The 18,037-nt window shown below is 38.6% G+C and overlaps 1 protein-coding gene across 1 annotated transcript; it reads right to left on the minus strand.

The window, feature by feature from the left end:
• Positions 1 to 659: 659 nt before the first annotated feature.
• Positions 660 to 17,973, minus strand: LOC146132143 (uncharacterized). The gene is made up of 8 exons (XM_083397375.1): positions 17,813 to 17,973; positions 15,483 to 15,568; positions 7,861 to 8,092; positions 6,995 to 7,153; positions 4,958 to 5,133; positions 4,123 to 4,312; positions 2,427 to 2,591; positions 660 to 1,472 (listed from the first exon to the last, which is right to left on the minus strand). Exons 1-8 carry the CDS (start codon positions 17,922 to 17,924, stop codon positions 1,144 to 1,146), a joined length of 1,449 nt encoding a protein of 482 aa, XP_083253501.1. The 5' UTR covers positions 17,925 to 17,973; the 3' UTR covers positions 660 to 1,143.
• Positions 17,974 to 18,037: the final 64 nt, after the last annotated feature.

An 18,037-nucleotide genomic window follows, 5' to 3' on the forward strand; every position in this document is an offset into this window, starting at 1 on the left:
TATTTTGGAACTTTCCCTGTTCGCCTATACGTAATCCAAAAACGGACAAAACTAAAAAAACGCTGTGCCGAACCTTGAACCTTTTTGATAAGGCCGTTAGTTAGAGACATTAAAACACAGACGGGCGACTGTAATCAGCGCAGAGAAATATCCACTTACTGGCACTGTCGTTACTCGAATGCGATCTGCCTCGATGAAGGCCGCCAACATCAAACGAACGAGGCACATAAAAAGTGCCATAAAATCGGAAACTGCGCAGTAAAACGAACAGCTGATATCAAAAAGCGATCGGCCTGCGTCAGTGGATCCAAGGTGACGAGTATGAATGCAATTTCAACAATGTTTGTTTTCGTAAGGCCTGGTGATCCACAGGACGTTGATCCGCTCTTACTGGAAAGCCATAACTCGGTTGTTATAGCCCAGTTTTGCGACGCGGAATGGTTTTGTGATTTTTCTGCCTTGGCAACGGCTTTTCGTTGGACACTTTTGGAGGCGTTTAAGGTGTGTGGCATTTAATTTTGAAAAAACAACCGTAAGTCGAAAAAACGGTCAGAACAGGCTGAAAACTTTTTAAATAGGTTTTTATTGTGTACACTGGGCTGGTGACTGACGTTTTTAGAATTTTGACATTTTTGAACGCAAATTAAATTAATCCTCGCCTTAGGTAAGCACTCCTAAATAAATCTAAAAGATGTGGAAGTTTATACATAGATACTAACCGGCAAGGTTAGGCTCCATGTGTTTTACCAGACTCACTTTTTGTAACACCATTATCGATGCACATTTCACTTCGTTAGTGAATGATTTCTATAATTCGGTAACAAAAAGTGCAGTAAACACAAATTACGAACGCAAAAAAAACGCAACTATAAAATCCATTGCACAAGAACTGTGAAAATTAAACAGACTGACAAAAAGCCAGCACGTTACATTTTTAAGCAGGTGGTCATACCTTAATGATTACTTCAAAAGTCCCAATTTGCAGTGACAATATTTTCCCTTAACTACACGTTGATCAATAATTAAAGCGTATGTACAACACAAATAATATCACACCAATCGGACATTTGATTAAAGTGAACGAAACAGATAGTTTAACGCCTACGAAACAGATAGTAAGTCTTTCAAAAACCGACCACGCGTTTATGTGGGAGTGGGGGGAGTGGTTTCTCTCTGTTTTCGCGACCCGCGCTCTTTGCTCAAATCCCGAGCGGTAGAGACGGGCACCGTCCTTCCTCTGTTTGCTCTCTCGTCGACCAGCGCTGCTTCGCTGCGGCGTTTGTCTTCTTGCATTCTTTCGACGTCTTCCGGTTTGATTTCCATATTGGAACTTTCGTTTACGGGATTAACAACCCTTGTACTGATAGGCTCATCTGCCACCCGAAACCGACTCATAACCCCACTCTCAATCAACTTGGGGGCCGCGGGAAAGGCTTCCTCCATTACCCAGCGAAAACTCGCCGGTTCTGGACCTAGATTAATTATGTAAATATGTGTTCGCTTATCGAATGAACTTTGCACCTGTTAAATTCTGAGAAATTAACTGAAATTGCTATTTAGGTTTAAACATGGAATTCATTTCTATTAAAAAACCTTTACTTAGATTTAAACTTAATAGTATTATAGAAAATTGAACAGCTTGTTTTACAGTGTAATTATATTACTTTTGTCTGAAATACGACAGATAAGACTCGCTAAATGCAGTCTTGTAATGACTTATGTGAATGTTTTTACATTAAGTCTTTCGGGCAAAATTTTTTGAATTGACTTAAATCGTTTGTATACCCAATGACTTGACCGTGACAAGGTGATTTCTTGCAAAAACGTCTTTAAAAATTGGGTTATTTACCTAAATTGTCCATCTAAAACAGTTTGCCTTCTGCATGCTGCGTTTTTGTTTTTTATTGATCTATTTATTGCCAGTGATCGGACGTGTTAGTTTAAACTTCACTTTAATGCCAATGCCTCGACTTGCTATGACTACGACTTGGTCTACGGCGGTCTTTCTTATCCTCTAGGTCGCGAACCACAAATGCGACGCCCTTTTTTGTTTGGGTCGCTACTGCAGTAGTTTAATACATTAGTTTATTGGGATTTCTTCTAAGGAAGATTTCCAAAACATTTAGGAAAATTGCGGAAGTAATACAAAAACATGGCTCATGTTAATTAAATTGGTTATTTGTGTTTTGCTCGCGTAAAGTCTTAACGCTTAGAAAAACATTCAGTGAAGAGAATAGAGTCGCCAAGTCGCCAAGTCTTCGCGAGGTCTAATATTTGTGTCGCTGCGAAAAAGGTTGAGAAACGCTGGTCTACGGACTTGAAATTGTTGGCTGTTGGGGTATTTTGCAACATACTTGACTATGACTTAGTAATTTCTAAATGACTTGTTTACCTACTGACAAAGCGGAAAAATCTCCCTGTCTTACCTTTGCATAGCTGAATGTGATCGTCGCAGCAATCTTTTTGCTTGACGCAATCGCTGTCGCAACGGCAAGCTTTGGACGACTCGCAGTGTTGGTTTTTAATGCAAGACGATGTCGTCTGACGTCTGCATTGGGGGAATCCCGGATACGTGGTGAGGCACGAGGCACCTGAACAGGCACCGAAAGGTGAAATGCACAGCACACAAAGGTGAAATCTTAAAACTCTAGGTGTTGGGTTGCGCAGAGGGTGAAGTACCTTCAGGGTCTTCGCGTATGTTTTTCCTAAAAAACTTAACCCAATATAGTTTGATTGATTAAAGCCGTGTTTCTCCTCCTCGTGTGGCTTGCTGCACCCCTCAGACACTCACAAATGAATTTAGGCTCCCCTACTATTGTCATAAAGTAATCCACTATAAAGTCACAATAAACGGAACTGAAAAGAAAATGACTCTTGACTTTACACAATGTAGGGCACATCAGCTGTGCAAAATGTAGGAAAATTCAATTTAAATGATTGTACTCTAATCATCGTACACACAGAGTTGTGAGACGCTTACCAATTGAAGAAAAACAGATTCTGAAAGATTTCCAAATATTTCGCGGCACCCTTCAGCATTGGTAATGGCACCAGTGTGCCGCGGCAATTGGTTAGGAAGCACTGGATTGAAGCAACACAATGCTCCGTTCCAACTTGAATGAGTTTTATTATAGTTTTAGGATTTTGTACCATTTTACAAATGCTACCTTCTTTAGTAATCTTTTAACGTTTTAATTAGGGACGGTGGAATGATAAATAAAAAAAGTCCGTTCTGCCGAGTTATGTTCCTAGCACATGTTTTTAGTCATTATGTCAGCTTAATCGGCATCTAATTACCGGTTAATTCTAATCCCGAAGCAAATAACCAATTACAGTTGCCAATAATCGCATATTTAATACCCAGTCACGAGATACGGCTATTTTTTCGGGGTCGTGGCCCTTCAAATATTCTGCCGAGCAAGTGTCGTGACCTCATTAAGTTCGTGTTGTCCTAACGTTGCTCCAGCCGCGGGTTACGACACAAATGCAGTCGGGCGCAATCACGTCGTTTTGCCGCATCGATGACAGAACAAATTGCATTATCTGGTGATTCAGCACTAACCATCAGAGAACATGCAACTCCACGGCTTAAACTAAAGAAAAGAGCTCAGAGCTAAGAATTCGAAGGATTTAGATTAGAAAGCGGGATTAAAAAAGGTGAAAAACGGCGGCCGAAAAAAACGAATATACCAAATGATGGCATGCATAGCTTGCCTTTTTTCTGTATGGACGTTAAACTTGGAAGCAAAATATACCACTGGTTAACATGTTGGCAAAATAATCGTAGTTTGAAAAGTTTGGTCAAAAACGCGAAACAAGAATCTCGCAATTGGACCTATATGATTTGAAAACCGCTAAACTCCCTCTCTGGTAATTACGTTTAAATGTACATTTTCATATAACCAGAATACCACGTTACCAATAATTAATGTTCCATTAAAAAACGGACCTCTAAAAAATCATCACTATTCCTAAAAAGCGAGGTAAACACCCAAGCCACTACTAAAAAAAAAAAAAAAAAAATTTTTCTTTTCTTTCATAACGTTTTGTCATACGGTCCTTCTATTATATTAAAAGACATCCTTATAAGGAAGAACAAACAAATAGCCAATACATCCTCACTGAAATTCTTTTTTCGCGTGTCCTCGAAAAAGTTGCAGTAGTCAACGTCGCAGCAAGAGTAGCATACGCCTCCGGTTAAGCGGCAAGATTTCCGGCCCCTTTGGAGCACCTCACACGATGGCTTGTGGGAACATCGCTTCGTAATCAGTCGAGCCTCGCCCTTTTGCACCACCCTGGTGAGGCACGACCGCTGCAAGAAACAAGTAAAGGGTTAAGCTTTGCTGTTATCGGTCGAAAATGGACGAAAATCGGTAAGGGGTGTTAGCTTGGTTGGCAGGGCGCCTAAACCTTGCAAAATATTCACACTCGTCATTCAGTGAAAAAGGGGTTTCATTTAGGGTATAGCATGAATCATAGCTTTAAGCAGACATTTTTGAACAGTTTGTGATTTGTTATCAAACCTTAACAGAAGATATCAAACCTTAACAAAAGAATCGTCGCTAGAGAATTGTGAAAAGTGGAGAACCGTGGCAAACATCTTTGCTGTAAGATTTTGGACAAACAAATTTGCTGAGATTATAGAGTAAAACGCTTTATCTTGTCGTTTTTTACTTTTATTTATTTATTTGGCAATACGAAAGTACCTATATAAAAAATCGTAATTTCAAAGGATTATCTAATTCTTTTTCTAAAAATACTCTGTGGACTTCCCAGTTTACAGACTGTAAACATACTTTCGTGGAGTTGAAATGATTTTATTATTTCACACAGATTACCACATAATAACTTTGCGTAACAAATCGTTCAAAAAATGTTTCAACAATTTTTTCTGTTAGTGTCTTAAGAATTTCCAAACTTATAGAAACCATTTACGTTCCACGAATCGTACATTCACCTGATTTGGATGACATTCGACAATCCTCCCGACCTCGTTACATTGTTCGTTGCTGGAAGCATTCTCGCAGGTGAAGCATCGAAGGAGGGGCATGTCTCCACCCTTGCGAGTCTTTTTGTGGCGCTCACCCCCGGTTGTACCACCGTATTTATCCGGCATGCCTCTCGGTAACACGCCTTTAAAGAAGTCATATGGGTGTAATAGGATGCTCACAGTAACCCGAAAATCACATTTTGGAAAAGTGCCGTGCTTATGGTTTATTTTTTGTGGTAATTTTAATTAGGACTGCGGAATCGCAGTCGGACTCTGAACTCAGGACTTGACAATGTCGGTTTGTTTTGATGGAGTTAGACTCGGGACGCGAGTAAGACTATACGTGTCCCTAATAACGCGCGCATGCGCAGTACCAAATTCAAAACATACAAAACAACAAACTGCAATCTCTTAAGGGTAGAATAGCTTTGGAGGAGTGTTTTCCAACCACGTATTTGTATTACGCATAAATGTGTGGATTTCTGAATAATACTCGTTGCAGAGGCGGAACCGGAAACGCAAATTTTAGATGTAAGTCCCGTGGCTTAACCTCAAACCTTGTAATGCTCGCGACGGAATCGATAAAAACGAAATGGAAAGTCTAAATTTGCCGGACTCTGGTGGTTTGTTTTAACGTTTCACACAACTAAGAAAATACCCAGACAAAACAAACGTTAACCAATTGTAGTCCCATTTTCCGAGCGACAAAAGAAATGGAAATATAGTTAAACGTTAGTAAAGAAGATGTTTGAAAGTTGATATGCAAACCCTGATGTCACAATTTTCGTATGCAGTTTATACCACTTTAGCAAGCAGTTTAGCGCCGTTTCCTGTTGTCCTGCAACCCAAGTGTAAAGAAATGCAACAAAGCCCAAATCTTACACTGTTTCAAAACCGTAAGACGTAGTGTTACCATTGAAAATATTCGTAAGCGTGGGAAGCGATTCGGGCCGGTAAAATACAGTAACGGGAAGCTAATAACCCGGTTCTGCCGCAACATAATTGCAAGTGTTGGCGATAAGCGACTCCGGTGGAGAGTGGTACTTGGCCTTTTGGGGTTGTCGCGGGAAGCTCGATGCGCTGTACAAAAGGCCCTTCGCGTTTGGCAAACAAACAAAGATAAATCTGCGCGACTGTTTCACGGCAAAACACGCCTACGTGCAGCCCTGCCCATGCGTCTATATATAAACGTTGGAATTTCAGCGGCCTTTATGGACTAAAACTTTTCAAATGCTAGTTTGCCTTTGTAAATATAGTTAAAGGAGAACAAAAATCACGAATATGTAACACGCATGTCGCATATCCTATGAAGACTGAATGCTAAGATTTTTTCTCAATTAAAACTAAAAATTCAGTTTCTTTAACGCGGTGCTATACATAAAACTGTGCTGCCCATTTTACAAAACCGTTGTGAGACTGTTGTTCTTACCAGTATTTGACAAATAAGCAACAACTAAAGAACGTCAGTCATCACCTAAGGTGGAAGTTTGTGCCCATTTGCTCGCCAATCCTACACATAAGGTTAATTTCAATCAACCAGAAATATTGGGTTCACGGCAGGACAAATATCGTCTATATTTGCTGGAGTCTCGATGATCCAACATCACAAACCATAACTAAACATCGATATAACCATGGCACCTTTATATCTTTTTAATACCCAGCGGGACGCAATGAATCTTACATCGCGTTCGTTTTCTGCTATTTTTGGCAATTTTCTGTCTTTCTTTTTATGTTTTTTATCGCTTTTATCTTCACTTGTTTTCTTACGCTGATGATTGCATGAGGTATTGCTAAAACGTCTGTAAAATGCGAAATGTCTATTTTATCGAATATTATGGCTTTAATATTTTCATTGAAATTACTAAAAAAACGTGTATTGTGTTCCAAAGGCAATAAATGTCTTCAATAATTGCTGGTAAACGGCGTTCAATAGGCTAGCTAAAACTTTTTATAATTTCCTTTTTCGGGGTTAAAATAACAGCGCTATTCAACAATACGTACCTACGCAGACGTCGTGGAAGTCAAAGCAGCAATCTTCCTTTTCCACGCAATCCTTGTCACAGTGACATCCCAGGAACACGCCGGAGTCTGTTAAAAATCCACCTCTCTCCTTCCACTTTGGGTCGCGGCACCCAGGAAAGAAATGCGTACAGGATCCGCCTGTTGCAAGTATTCCTGTTGTTAAGGCTATATACACAGCGACCAACGTATTCGGGAACGCGACAGTTATTACCTAAAATCAGGTTGCTTTAAAGTTTACTAGGGGACTACAACAATATCTACACATGGTCGGTAAATTACAAACTTTATTACGGTACTTTTATCAAATTCAAACTATAAATGCCTAACCCAAAATATTATCTTGGCAATCCAAAAATCGCTCAAACTATGTGCCTGGTAATAACTCATTGTTTTACATGTACAGTTAAGTGTTTAGAAGTAACGGTCAGACATTTTTAGACAAAAGGCGTTAAAATCTACAAATAAAATTACGCTTCGACCTGTGAATATTATTGGTTGGCCTGACAAAGTCGATTTTAGTTTTTGTAATAAATTTTGTAAGCAATTTTTTTTGTTTTAACTTAAGCATTTTTTTGTTTTTGTTTAGAAACTTCGCGTATTTTCTAATTGAAAACGAATTTAATGTATTTTGAAGTGCATTTGTAATACCTTTAGTCATACCAATCAAATTAGAAAAATAAAGTGTGACTCTTCCACTAATATTGTTAAATATATTGACCGCAAACCAATCTGACCGCAAAATCTCACATATATGTAAAACCTTGCTCAAAAAAATCCAGCCAAAAAATTGTAACCCTGCTTTCAAACAAGAAGCACACACACACACACATTTATCAAACACTCACCCTTAGCGCTAAAGCTGGGCGCCGCTACCAGGTTGCAGTGATCGTATGAGCAGCAGTGATTGCACACCGAGTTGTCGTAGCCGTCGTTGCATCTTCGCTGCACCCTACCGCGCCAATCTCGCCCCGGAGCCTGGTTCTGGCGTCTTTGCACCGCGCAGGAGAGCGACTGCGAGCAGCCCTTGCGGATCTTGTAGACGCCGCCGTGCACGCGAACCTCCGTGAAGCAGACGTCCTGGGGGAAGGGTTCGCAAGAAATAGGAAATTTTTTCAGGGGTTGCATGATAATTTTGGATCGGTGCCGATGTGTTGAGTTTTATCGGTCGCGCTTAGGCATATGAACGATAGTTTTGGGCCTTATTTTGATAACGATAGCCTTATGGCCGCATAGCACTAAAGAACAACAGTTAAGGTATTTTGAAATTGTTGGCGACGCAGCTGTAAACTACAATGCAGCTGTAACCTGCCTTAGCGTAAATCAAAAAAGTTAACTTAAATAAAAATTTTGTTTTTAGCTCAAAATTTTTCATTAGATATCTTTACGTTTAGCAAAAGCTTGGTTGGATCGTTTACTATAGCTAAAATACTTTTTTTTTATTTGATGCTGGTTCGGCACCAATACCAATGTATTAGACTAGTATGTATATAAACTTGTATCGCATATCGGTTGCGATAGTATAATATAAGTGTTTCTATTTTTCATATTGCCATTCATCCTATTATATGAAAAATCGTGGTCAGTATAGTCCAACAAAAATAGTCAATATCTGAACATTTTGCCTTGTTATAAATATGTAACATATTAAGGTCCAATAACAATTGGTTATATTTATGTTGTCAGATTGGACTAGATTCAAATCTCAATTTTTCTTATTTAATGAAACATTCACACATATGTGTGTTAATAACTGAGATCTAGCCCTTCATTTTTTCTTATTTTGTAATTTCATCTTCGTAATAAAAAATAGTTGTTATCAGATTGGACGGCCCTACTTTTCCGAATTGGGAAGGTATCGATTATCCCTAAATAAAAGTATTCCTGAGCTTGACACGACAGGTAATAACCTTACGCCGTGCAGGGTGGGGACAAATTTCCTGAATGGTGGTAGAACGACGGTTCACGTAATGAACATTGAAGAAAATACCAATCGAAATAACATTTAGAAAAAACAGCTCAGGCTCACAGACATCACAAGGTAAACAGAAACATATGTACTATTGTTAAGGCCTAATCATTTGTTCAACTATACTTATCATACAAAGATTTTTACAATACGTTGGTGTTTCTGCTTTACAAGTGTCTTATTCAATTAGAGTAAACATAAAAAAGACACATAATAATATTAATAAAAACGGTGTTATGATGCGCCATTCTGTTCCGTTGGGAAATAAGGAGCGAACAACCTGTTGACCTTTCAATATAAACAAAAAAACTTTTCAAAGAGATATTTTTGCAGGCGACTCATATGGCAAAATTTTACACGCATAGACCTCGACACATTTTTTTTGTGTGTTAAAATTTGCACAAGAACGTTGGTATTTGAATTGAATTGTGCGAAAAAAGCTGAGCTGCTGACAGCCAAACATGACAGACACCAAATTGGCATTAGCTGGAACCTAATCTATGTAATTTTAAAATGATATCGAGCTTTGGCCTTTGTCTAGCGATAACTATCGGCGGTCTCCAAGCCAGCAAGTGCTTTTTGTTCCATCAGTATCGCTTATAAATAGCTTTCACCTTTGAAACAATACACAGAGCAGGGCCACTTAGCGGTTTCAAAAGAAAGGCATTTTGCCTTAAGGTTATTTTGCTGCAAAATAGCGTGAAGCCGAAGAGCGTGTAGTTAAAACAGTTTCCGCGTCTTCGTTCTTTGCTAACTTAATTTAAAACGTTTTTTTTCTCGGCGTTATTCTACAACTAAAAGCTTAACATTTTACGTCTCTACCAGGAGCCCAATTGGTCCTGTTTTCTAATCTCTAATTTGCTTTACTGCTACGTAAGCAACAATTAAAGATTTTGGTTCCTGGTTGAAACTTGATCATAAAACAACAGTTTACCTCTGTTAACACACTAACTAGTAATGAAAGCTCGCGACCCTTTGCAAACGAGAGCGTTTTATACCCAGGTTCTCACTTATAGACTCACCCCTATAATCTCGTAATTTCGAAAATGAATAAAATGTTCACAAACAAAATAACAGGACCGAAATAAAATTCCCCGCTCAGATATGAAATGAGAAACACTAAGGTGTAAAACCGCAAAACCAACTAACACGTTAATATTTCAGTTGGGTGCCATCACTTTCTGTAAAACGTATTTAAACATTTTATACTACAAAATACTAACAAATACCCTCGATACAGTTACTTTACAATTAGCAAGGTAGTGTGGTAGTAATGTGCGCGATAGGGATTCGGGATTTTTCGTGTGTTATCGATATTAGATTTCTATCAGTTTTGGCAATTTCAACGAACGGGCGCGCCAACAGATTGCAATTTGGCAGCGGACCAAGGTTTAAACAAGCATGGGAGATCAGTCGATCACAATCTTGGAACGAAAAAGCAAGACTTCATGACTTTTAACGTCCCTGAATTTGTGAATCACGCCCGAGACCAAAACCGGTTTTGTCGCCATGCGAAACGTGTAGCGATGCTAATGGAGATTACGTCTTGTCCTTTGTTTTCGCCACATTTTGTTAATCAACTGCAATATAGCAAATATTACACTTTCGGTAACATTTAGTATTGATTAGCGCATGGAAAATACAATTGCCTTCGTTTGCCAAGTTTGAACGCGGTTAAAGAGTTTAAGCACAGTTTTGGACGTTATAGTATATCGTCATGCTTTCGTGTGTATCTAAACGTCACGCCGTATAAAACGTCACGCCACAAAACAAATATGCTGCATTAGCACAGGGCTGGCTACAGTTATACTGTTTGACTCGGAAGTCGAAACCTGTATCGATTTGTACGATTATATTCATACAACGAATCTCCTTAGTTAAAAGTACTTTTTTTGTCGTTCGTTACGGTATATCCTACTAATTATAATAGAAAACTAGACATATAATTCGTTTGAAATAACTGACAATGCAGTTCAGGCGGTGGAAGTACAATACGTTTTATACCGGAAACATGAAAATATTTATACCGGTATCAAATTTTTCAGAGATGGCGTCACAACGTTACGTCATAACTATAGAAGTCTTAAACAAGTAACTTTAGGTAACCTGAGGTCGTTCGATGTTGTGCACATATGTCTAACAGAAATCTTAGTTATAATACATTGAAGGAAATAGCGGGATTTCCTGGTCAAAAATGCCAAAAATATTTTTACGTGTAAAAAATATTTTACCGAAAAGCCATTCCGGCTTACTTTCACTACTGGTACATTTTCTCACAACTTACTGGACCGTGATGCGATAAAAGTAGGAGTGGCAAATAAGCCACACTAAATTGTCGTTGCCGTATGTTTAGATAAGAATTATTCACAGTAAAACTAATTAATACCTATATTATTTACTTAAATTCTTGTTGTGCCTGTTTCTGTAATTCGGTTATTATTATTTGTACAACTGGTCATGCGTTTATTTCTTCTGATACTCGAAATTTGGGTCTACAAACAGGCATTGTTATAGCTTAATATTCTTTGCAGATTAGGTTGTTTGCCAACTTGAATGAGCTACCATTGCATGTGTGACATTTATATAGTTTAACGTGCTTTGACATCCTGAATATGACATATATACTACGTCCGACACGACGTAAGATTACACAGCGGATCAGTAGGCTTACATATAGCAGCAAGTTATTTGCATTATATACATGACCGGTGAATTAAGGCATTATCGTTTCGAGGACACAAAGCCTCCCTTTGTACCTATACTTTCGCAATAATAAGCAGAACAGAATCCGTGTAAAAATCGTGCCGCGATTAACCAAACTTTAAATGGAAAATTTACGTTAGTTTGTTTCTGAGTTCCCCACTGGCAATATATATATAAGGTCCACATGGCCATAGGATACATTTAACTTTTTTTTGGAAATGAACAATATTCTAAAGTCGTCTTTTTATGTTGTGTCGAAAATAATATTTTTTCTAAGCAATTAAACGACCTTACGCGCATTGCAGCCTATATTCGTTTTTTTAAACGATAAAGTTGCAAAATATTTTTAAAGGATAGTCTTCAAATTACAAATCTTAACAGAATTTTTACGTCAGACTTGCATTAATGCAATTTTAAAACAAAGTACCTCTATCTGACACAGCTCTATAAGAAACGTGAGTGGTATATTGGCTAGTTTTGTTAAATGAAAAAAACTTTTTCAAAATACGCATAATTTTTGTATTATGCTAAACCAAACCTATGCGAAGCAGCTCAAAAGTTCACCGCAAAATATTTCCGCGAGTAAAAAATATTTCGATCAAAAAATTCCACACATTACCCGAAGCAACGTAACCTATCGAGCAATCCGATAATAAATTTCATGTTTATTATTAGTAATGTTCAATATTTTATTTGTTGGGCATGTGTGTCAGTCCCTGACGAAGGCTTGCCGTCTCGTAAGCCGAAAAGTTGTTTAAGAAGTATATGCCAGCAGGACCTATTTTAAATATGCTATGCCTGGTAGCCACAGCATATTTATTAATGTTCACTGTTCCGTAATACTCTGATGTGCAGAAAGTGGCCCAAACAGGGTAAGACCTATACTTCATATGAAAGCAATGGCCCCATAACTACCCGAGTTAACACAAAGATTTTTATTCAAGATTTTTACATACAAAAACTTATTGCGTCAAACTTTAGTATAGTGGTTCTCAAGCGGGTTACCGCGGCACCCTTGGGTGCCATTCCTAATCCTCAAGGCTGCCGCAAAATAATTGAGAATCTTTAGGAATCTGATTTTAGCTTAACTCTTACAACTTTTTGAGTAAGATTAGAGTTAAATAAATCCAATTATAACTTCCTGCGTTGTATCGATCTGATGTGTGTTGTTACAGTTTAGTTTATTGTGACATTCTAGTAAATTACCTACGGAAAAATCTGATAGGGGTGCCGCAACTTATTTATTATTTCTTAAGGGTGCCGCTATCCATAAAAGTTTAAGAAACACTGTTTAGTACATCGTAAGTTTATAAAATCACAGCTTAAGTTAAAACTTTATCAAAAGTTGCAGTTTAGATTTACATCCGACAATCATTTCCAGTAATAAAACACTATTACAATACGTATTTTAGCTTCACAAAGTCAATATGCGGCGCGCCGGCAGATTTTAACCCCACAAGCCGTGGTTAGGGGAAAACTCTGCTCAACGTGTTCAATATCCCAAACGCACCCCCCAATCGTTCGCACACAGATCCGACGGAATTACGTCAAACGCCAGTTGCACTTTCTCCCTGTCATCGTTCGCTTAAGCCTCAAACGCGATCTGCGTGGCGCGCGGCGAAACCCATTGTGTCTAATCCGATAATTGTATCGTCCACTTAGCGCCAACAGGTGACACCGGCACGTTCAATCCTAACCTATTCGAAGCGTTGAAATGCTAACGACGGATCGACGGCCTTTAATCGTCGGCCACATGAAACCAGCGTCCGCTTCCGAGCTCTCGATGACGCGTCGAAATCGTGTGACGTCATAGCTCGGTGACGACCGGTGTCGCGACCGTGCCCCGGTAATGCCTGTGACCTACATCGGGCCAAAATGCCGGACAACCTTGTTTACGCGTAAAGGCTGAATTGTTTGAGGTCTCGTCTCAGTGATGTTTTAGTTCGGCAACAGGTGCGCTATTTCTCCTGTTTTTAATGCTGGGGTTTGGTGCGGTGGAAAAAAATGCGTGGAAGTTTTCGATGACGTGAAAAAAAAACAGACACGACCTTTTGAAACCCTGCTGAGCTTTACATCGGTTGCGACATTTAAAACAACTAAACAAGCTCACCAAAATCATTAAATTTGACTGTAAAAACATTATACAATCCTTTTAGGGGTCCGCGGTAAGAAAAGCTTAAGAACCCATGGTCTAAATCAGGGGTGGGCAACGTTCGGCCCGCTTTTCCATTTTTTGTGCGGCCTTTCACCTTCTTCCAGCTATTTTCCCTAAATAAGGCTATAAGTGTGCACCATGTTGGGACTTTTGCTCTATCAGTTTCCCGTTTGACGTGCGATGTAACCCATAGGCTACACCGCAATGCTAATGTAGTTGAACTCGAATGGGAGCATCTATTACAAAACAATCTTCATTCATAAAGTTTAACTGGTGTCGCGTTGTTACGATAAAGAATTGTTTTGCAACAATTACACTTGTCTAGTACGGTCAAGGTATATCTGACTTTTGCCACGCATATTAACTGAGATGGTATGTTTAACAGCTGGTTTTGAATTAGGGCTGTTAATTAAATTGTACTCAGCCGACCCGTACGAGAAAGGTGTCGAAAAAAAGTTATTTCCGAATCCACAAGTAGGTTCTAGACAGCACTGACAAAACTGCCGTAGTTGCAGCCTATTAGCTCATTAGTTTTGCTAGTAAAAGCTGAAAATATGAATTGATGTTTATTTGATGTGCGGCCCTCCTGTAAGCATTACATTTTCATGTGTTGAAAAAGGTTGCCCACCCCTGGTCTAAATAGTGTACAAACTTGCTGTGTGATACAAGAAGGTATCTGGAAAACAATTCGTGTCTTAAATATTGAAAAATGTATACTGTATAACTCTTCTACGCATAGTTGTTAAGAGGATGACATCACATTCTTGTTTACGCCAAGTAGGTCACGACTTTTGTCGTACTGTCGAAACCGACAGTCTACCACGGGGTTCGTTAAGACCATGACGTAATTTGTATTCAATATGGTGTTAAATGGTCGTTAGGTCGTATAGGTTTAGAAAATGTTTGAAAAATTAATTTAGGTGATTTATTACCATAATCGGTCCGAAAATGCATAGCTTGAACGCTTCGTATGTAATAGATCTCCGACAGGCAATACAGTACAAAAGCGTAAATTTTAGTTCAATTGTTATGCCAGATACGTGTCACATTTCGAAAACTTTCAATATACTTAAATAATACCGCAAAGTTTTTATTTTACTTTTTTCTAATAGTCATTGCAGCTTTTGCCATTTTTGCTTTTTAAAAACAAATAGTGTAACAGTTTAACTCTATAAAGAATCGTATACAAACAGTGCTTAAATCAGCCATAAAAATTGGTGCTACATTGACCTGAATATAAATTTTAAATGATTATTATTATAGATAAGCTGTTCTCAACCAGTGGGCCATGGAAACTTTTTAGATGGGCCACAGACCAATTTTAAAAAGCTAGATTTATTGAAGAATTTAGTTTCATTTGTGTCACTATACCTAATTTTACAGGAAAAATGGCTTGGGGAGGAATTGAGTAGGAATGTAAATGAAATGTAAATTTATTGTTATAAGCTTCGCTACATTTTGTTCTAAACCTTTTTATAGTTTGTCCATTCGAAAAAATGTTTTGGGCCACAGAATTTATACAACGAAAATGGCCCACGAAAGAAAAAAGGTTGAGAACCACTGTTATAGATAATGATTATTATTATAGATACAAAAGTTATTAAACTTAACATAGTAGAACACAACGGTGCCCTGACGCTTACCTGGTCAGAAGCGCACTTTCGCGTGGTTCCTCGCATATTGCATTCGTGGTTGCTTTCTGAAGATGGACAGGACACGCATTGGATCGCTGAAAACGCAACGAACAAAAATTCTACTTTTGGCAAAATTAGAAAAAAAAATGATCCAATTGACTATTAAGTGTTTACCGAAGTGCAGTTGCACTTGGCCAACTTAAGTAACTTTTTATATTTTCGGGTTTTAAAAGAACAGGTCTGCTAGTATTTATTCGCATTGATGCAACCCCAAATTGACTTGATTTCTTTAAACCAACACAAGATTGAAATATCGACAATACGAACAACTTTATTTTCTTACAATAGAACAAGAACCCATGAGGGTAAAATCGCCTTCGGTTGTCCCAAGACTAAAAAATTGATATTTTTTTATCCAAACGCTAGATAAACTCACTTAACAAGTGAGGAGCAATTCGAATTGTGCCAGCATTTTTCGCTGTGTGAATCAAACCTGCCTTAAATCGCCAAGTGTCATATTTTCATATTCAGACAAATAGGGATAAATGTTTAAGCACAATAGATCCCCCTTGACCTCCAAATCGACATTTAAGAGTTAACCATTACAGTTAAGCGGCGTATTCCCTGATCCACGCATTTAGTTACATCCATAGCTAAAGCGGTGTACTAGATTCCTATAACAGGTTAAATCCATATTGGCCAACGTCTCGCTCAGAGGCGCTTCGCAACTATATATCATGAGGTAATAATACCCTTAATCGGATCAGAAGACAGCAGTTCAATCCTTGGATTTAGTGTCTCGAAAATCGTGGCCGACACGGCCCGAAAACCACATTTGTGTGCAAGGAAAGATACGAATTTGAAAGTTCGCTTGTGAGTAAGCGGGCTCGCCTGCGACCATGTGTACACACCAAGCTGTGATGGGTGAAAAGGTTCATTCTTTATCGATTGCTTAATGTAAACGCCTTGAGATGCCGACCCGGCAATTTTCCGGCTCGCACCGATATAATTGTTTGGCTGACACTTCTATACGAAACGGAACTGTTCTATACACGATTTACCAAAACTATGTAGTTTGTTGTTGCATCGGTCAAAAGCTTCCTGCACGGCTATATTGACTATTTAAATCAGCCAAACGTGGATTGTTTTACGGACTCAAGAAACTGTTGTGGTTTTGACGATGTGGATGAAAACCATTTAAATTACACAGCCTGAACTTCCCAAATAAACTGGTTTCCGTTTATTATTAACCATATAAATTTTTCCTTTATCATTAGTTCAAAACTTTGAAAGTTCTTTATCGCCAGAGTGAATGTACTGCAAAACAGGTATAATTCGCGCTTAAAAAGCGTCAGAATGCTGCAGTGACGTGCTGTGTTTTTTGTCAGGCTGCAACCGTCGGCAGAGCTTATCGGCAACGAAATCCCGCGCCACGTGTTAAGAAACCGAACTGACAACTGCTGTGCCCTTCAAACAAACACACGTTGGCTAGGTGCCCTTCACTGTGACTCACAACTTGACCTTAAAGCAGCAACCCGCTTCCTAAACTTCGGCTTATATAGACAAAAGCGTCCGACAGAGAGCCCTTACCAAGGGGAATTACCGTCGTATCTGATTCCGCGACGAATTCCGCGCGCTTTTTGTTTTTTTTTAGTTGCAAGAGATGCCCGCGCTGTTCTTTCTCAATGAAGTGGATCCGACTAGTTTGCGGTTGCAGCGATTGTTTCGTGGAAACCAATTGGATCGCAAACGTGCTTTTTTACCTGACATGTTTGTTTTTGTATGCCGAGTAAGCTTATCTCGACCTAGAAAAACCGCTATTTCCAGTATGTTGAAAACAAAAATTAATGAGCTGCTACCTAATCAAAACACGTGTTCAACAATTATAAGAAAACGATGTACTCGACTAACACTCTTTACTGGACATAAAACAACAAATCCATTTTGATTTTGAATGCGTATTAATCCACTGGTCTGCAGCAATTTGACCTACGGCTTAATTGGTGGCAAAAAAGATCATAAACCTGGCTGAAACCTACAAATAACATCAGCGATTAAATACATAAGGTAAAGTTTTAAATAAGCTCTAAAATTTAAAGCCTACACTACCGTCTAATTGATTATTCAACATGATTACAATTTGTAGTCCCATTGAAGCCTAATTAATATATTTCTGTACATCGCAAGAGTTCACTAACACAAATATACAGCATCGCCAGATCTCTGTACAATAAATCTGAACAAAGTACAAAAACTTTGGAAAAATGCCACAACAAGAAAAAAAACTATATGTATTCGAAATGTGATAAAAGGCATTTTTGACATTGTAAAATACCAACCGTTTGTGCTGGTGAAGAAAAGCAAAATCGCAAATCCGCCGCAGACTAAGCGCCTTTGAAGAAATTCCCGCGCAGCAGTTGGCTTGAAGTGTCGAAATTTTCCCAAATCCATTGATAAATAGGCTTTGTGGCTATTACGCGAACAGGGCTACAAAATTTTACTAAGGATTCTAAAGAAACACACAACAACCGTCTAAATTAGTAATCTTGACCTTATGGAAATCG

The sequence above is a fragment of the Ascidiella aspersa genome, chromosome 9 (genome assembly GCF_963924565.1).
Source record: "Ascidiella aspersa chromosome 9, kaAscAspe10.2, whole genome shotgun sequence".
NCBI classification, from domain to species: domain Eukaryota; kingdom Metazoa; phylum Chordata; class Ascidiacea; order Phlebobranchia; family Ascidiidae; genus Ascidiella; species Ascidiella aspersa.

What these genes read in the sequence shown, in the direction of transcription:
- LOC146132143 (XM_083397375.1), bottom strand. Translation starts at nt 17,924, where the DNA reads ATGGATTTGGGAAAATTTCGACACTTCAAGCCAACTGCTGCGCGGGAA. An exon ending in GCCCAGCTTTAGCGCTAAGG is followed by an intron (nt 7,154 to 7,860) that starts GTGAGTGTTTGA and finishes TACTTGCAACAG; the next exon opens with GCGGATCCTGTACGCATTTC. An exon ending in TCACATTCAGCTATGCAAAG is followed by an intron (nt 1,473 to 2,426) that starts GTAAGACAGGGA and finishes TAATTAATCTAG; the next exon opens with GTCCAGAACCGGCGAGTTTT.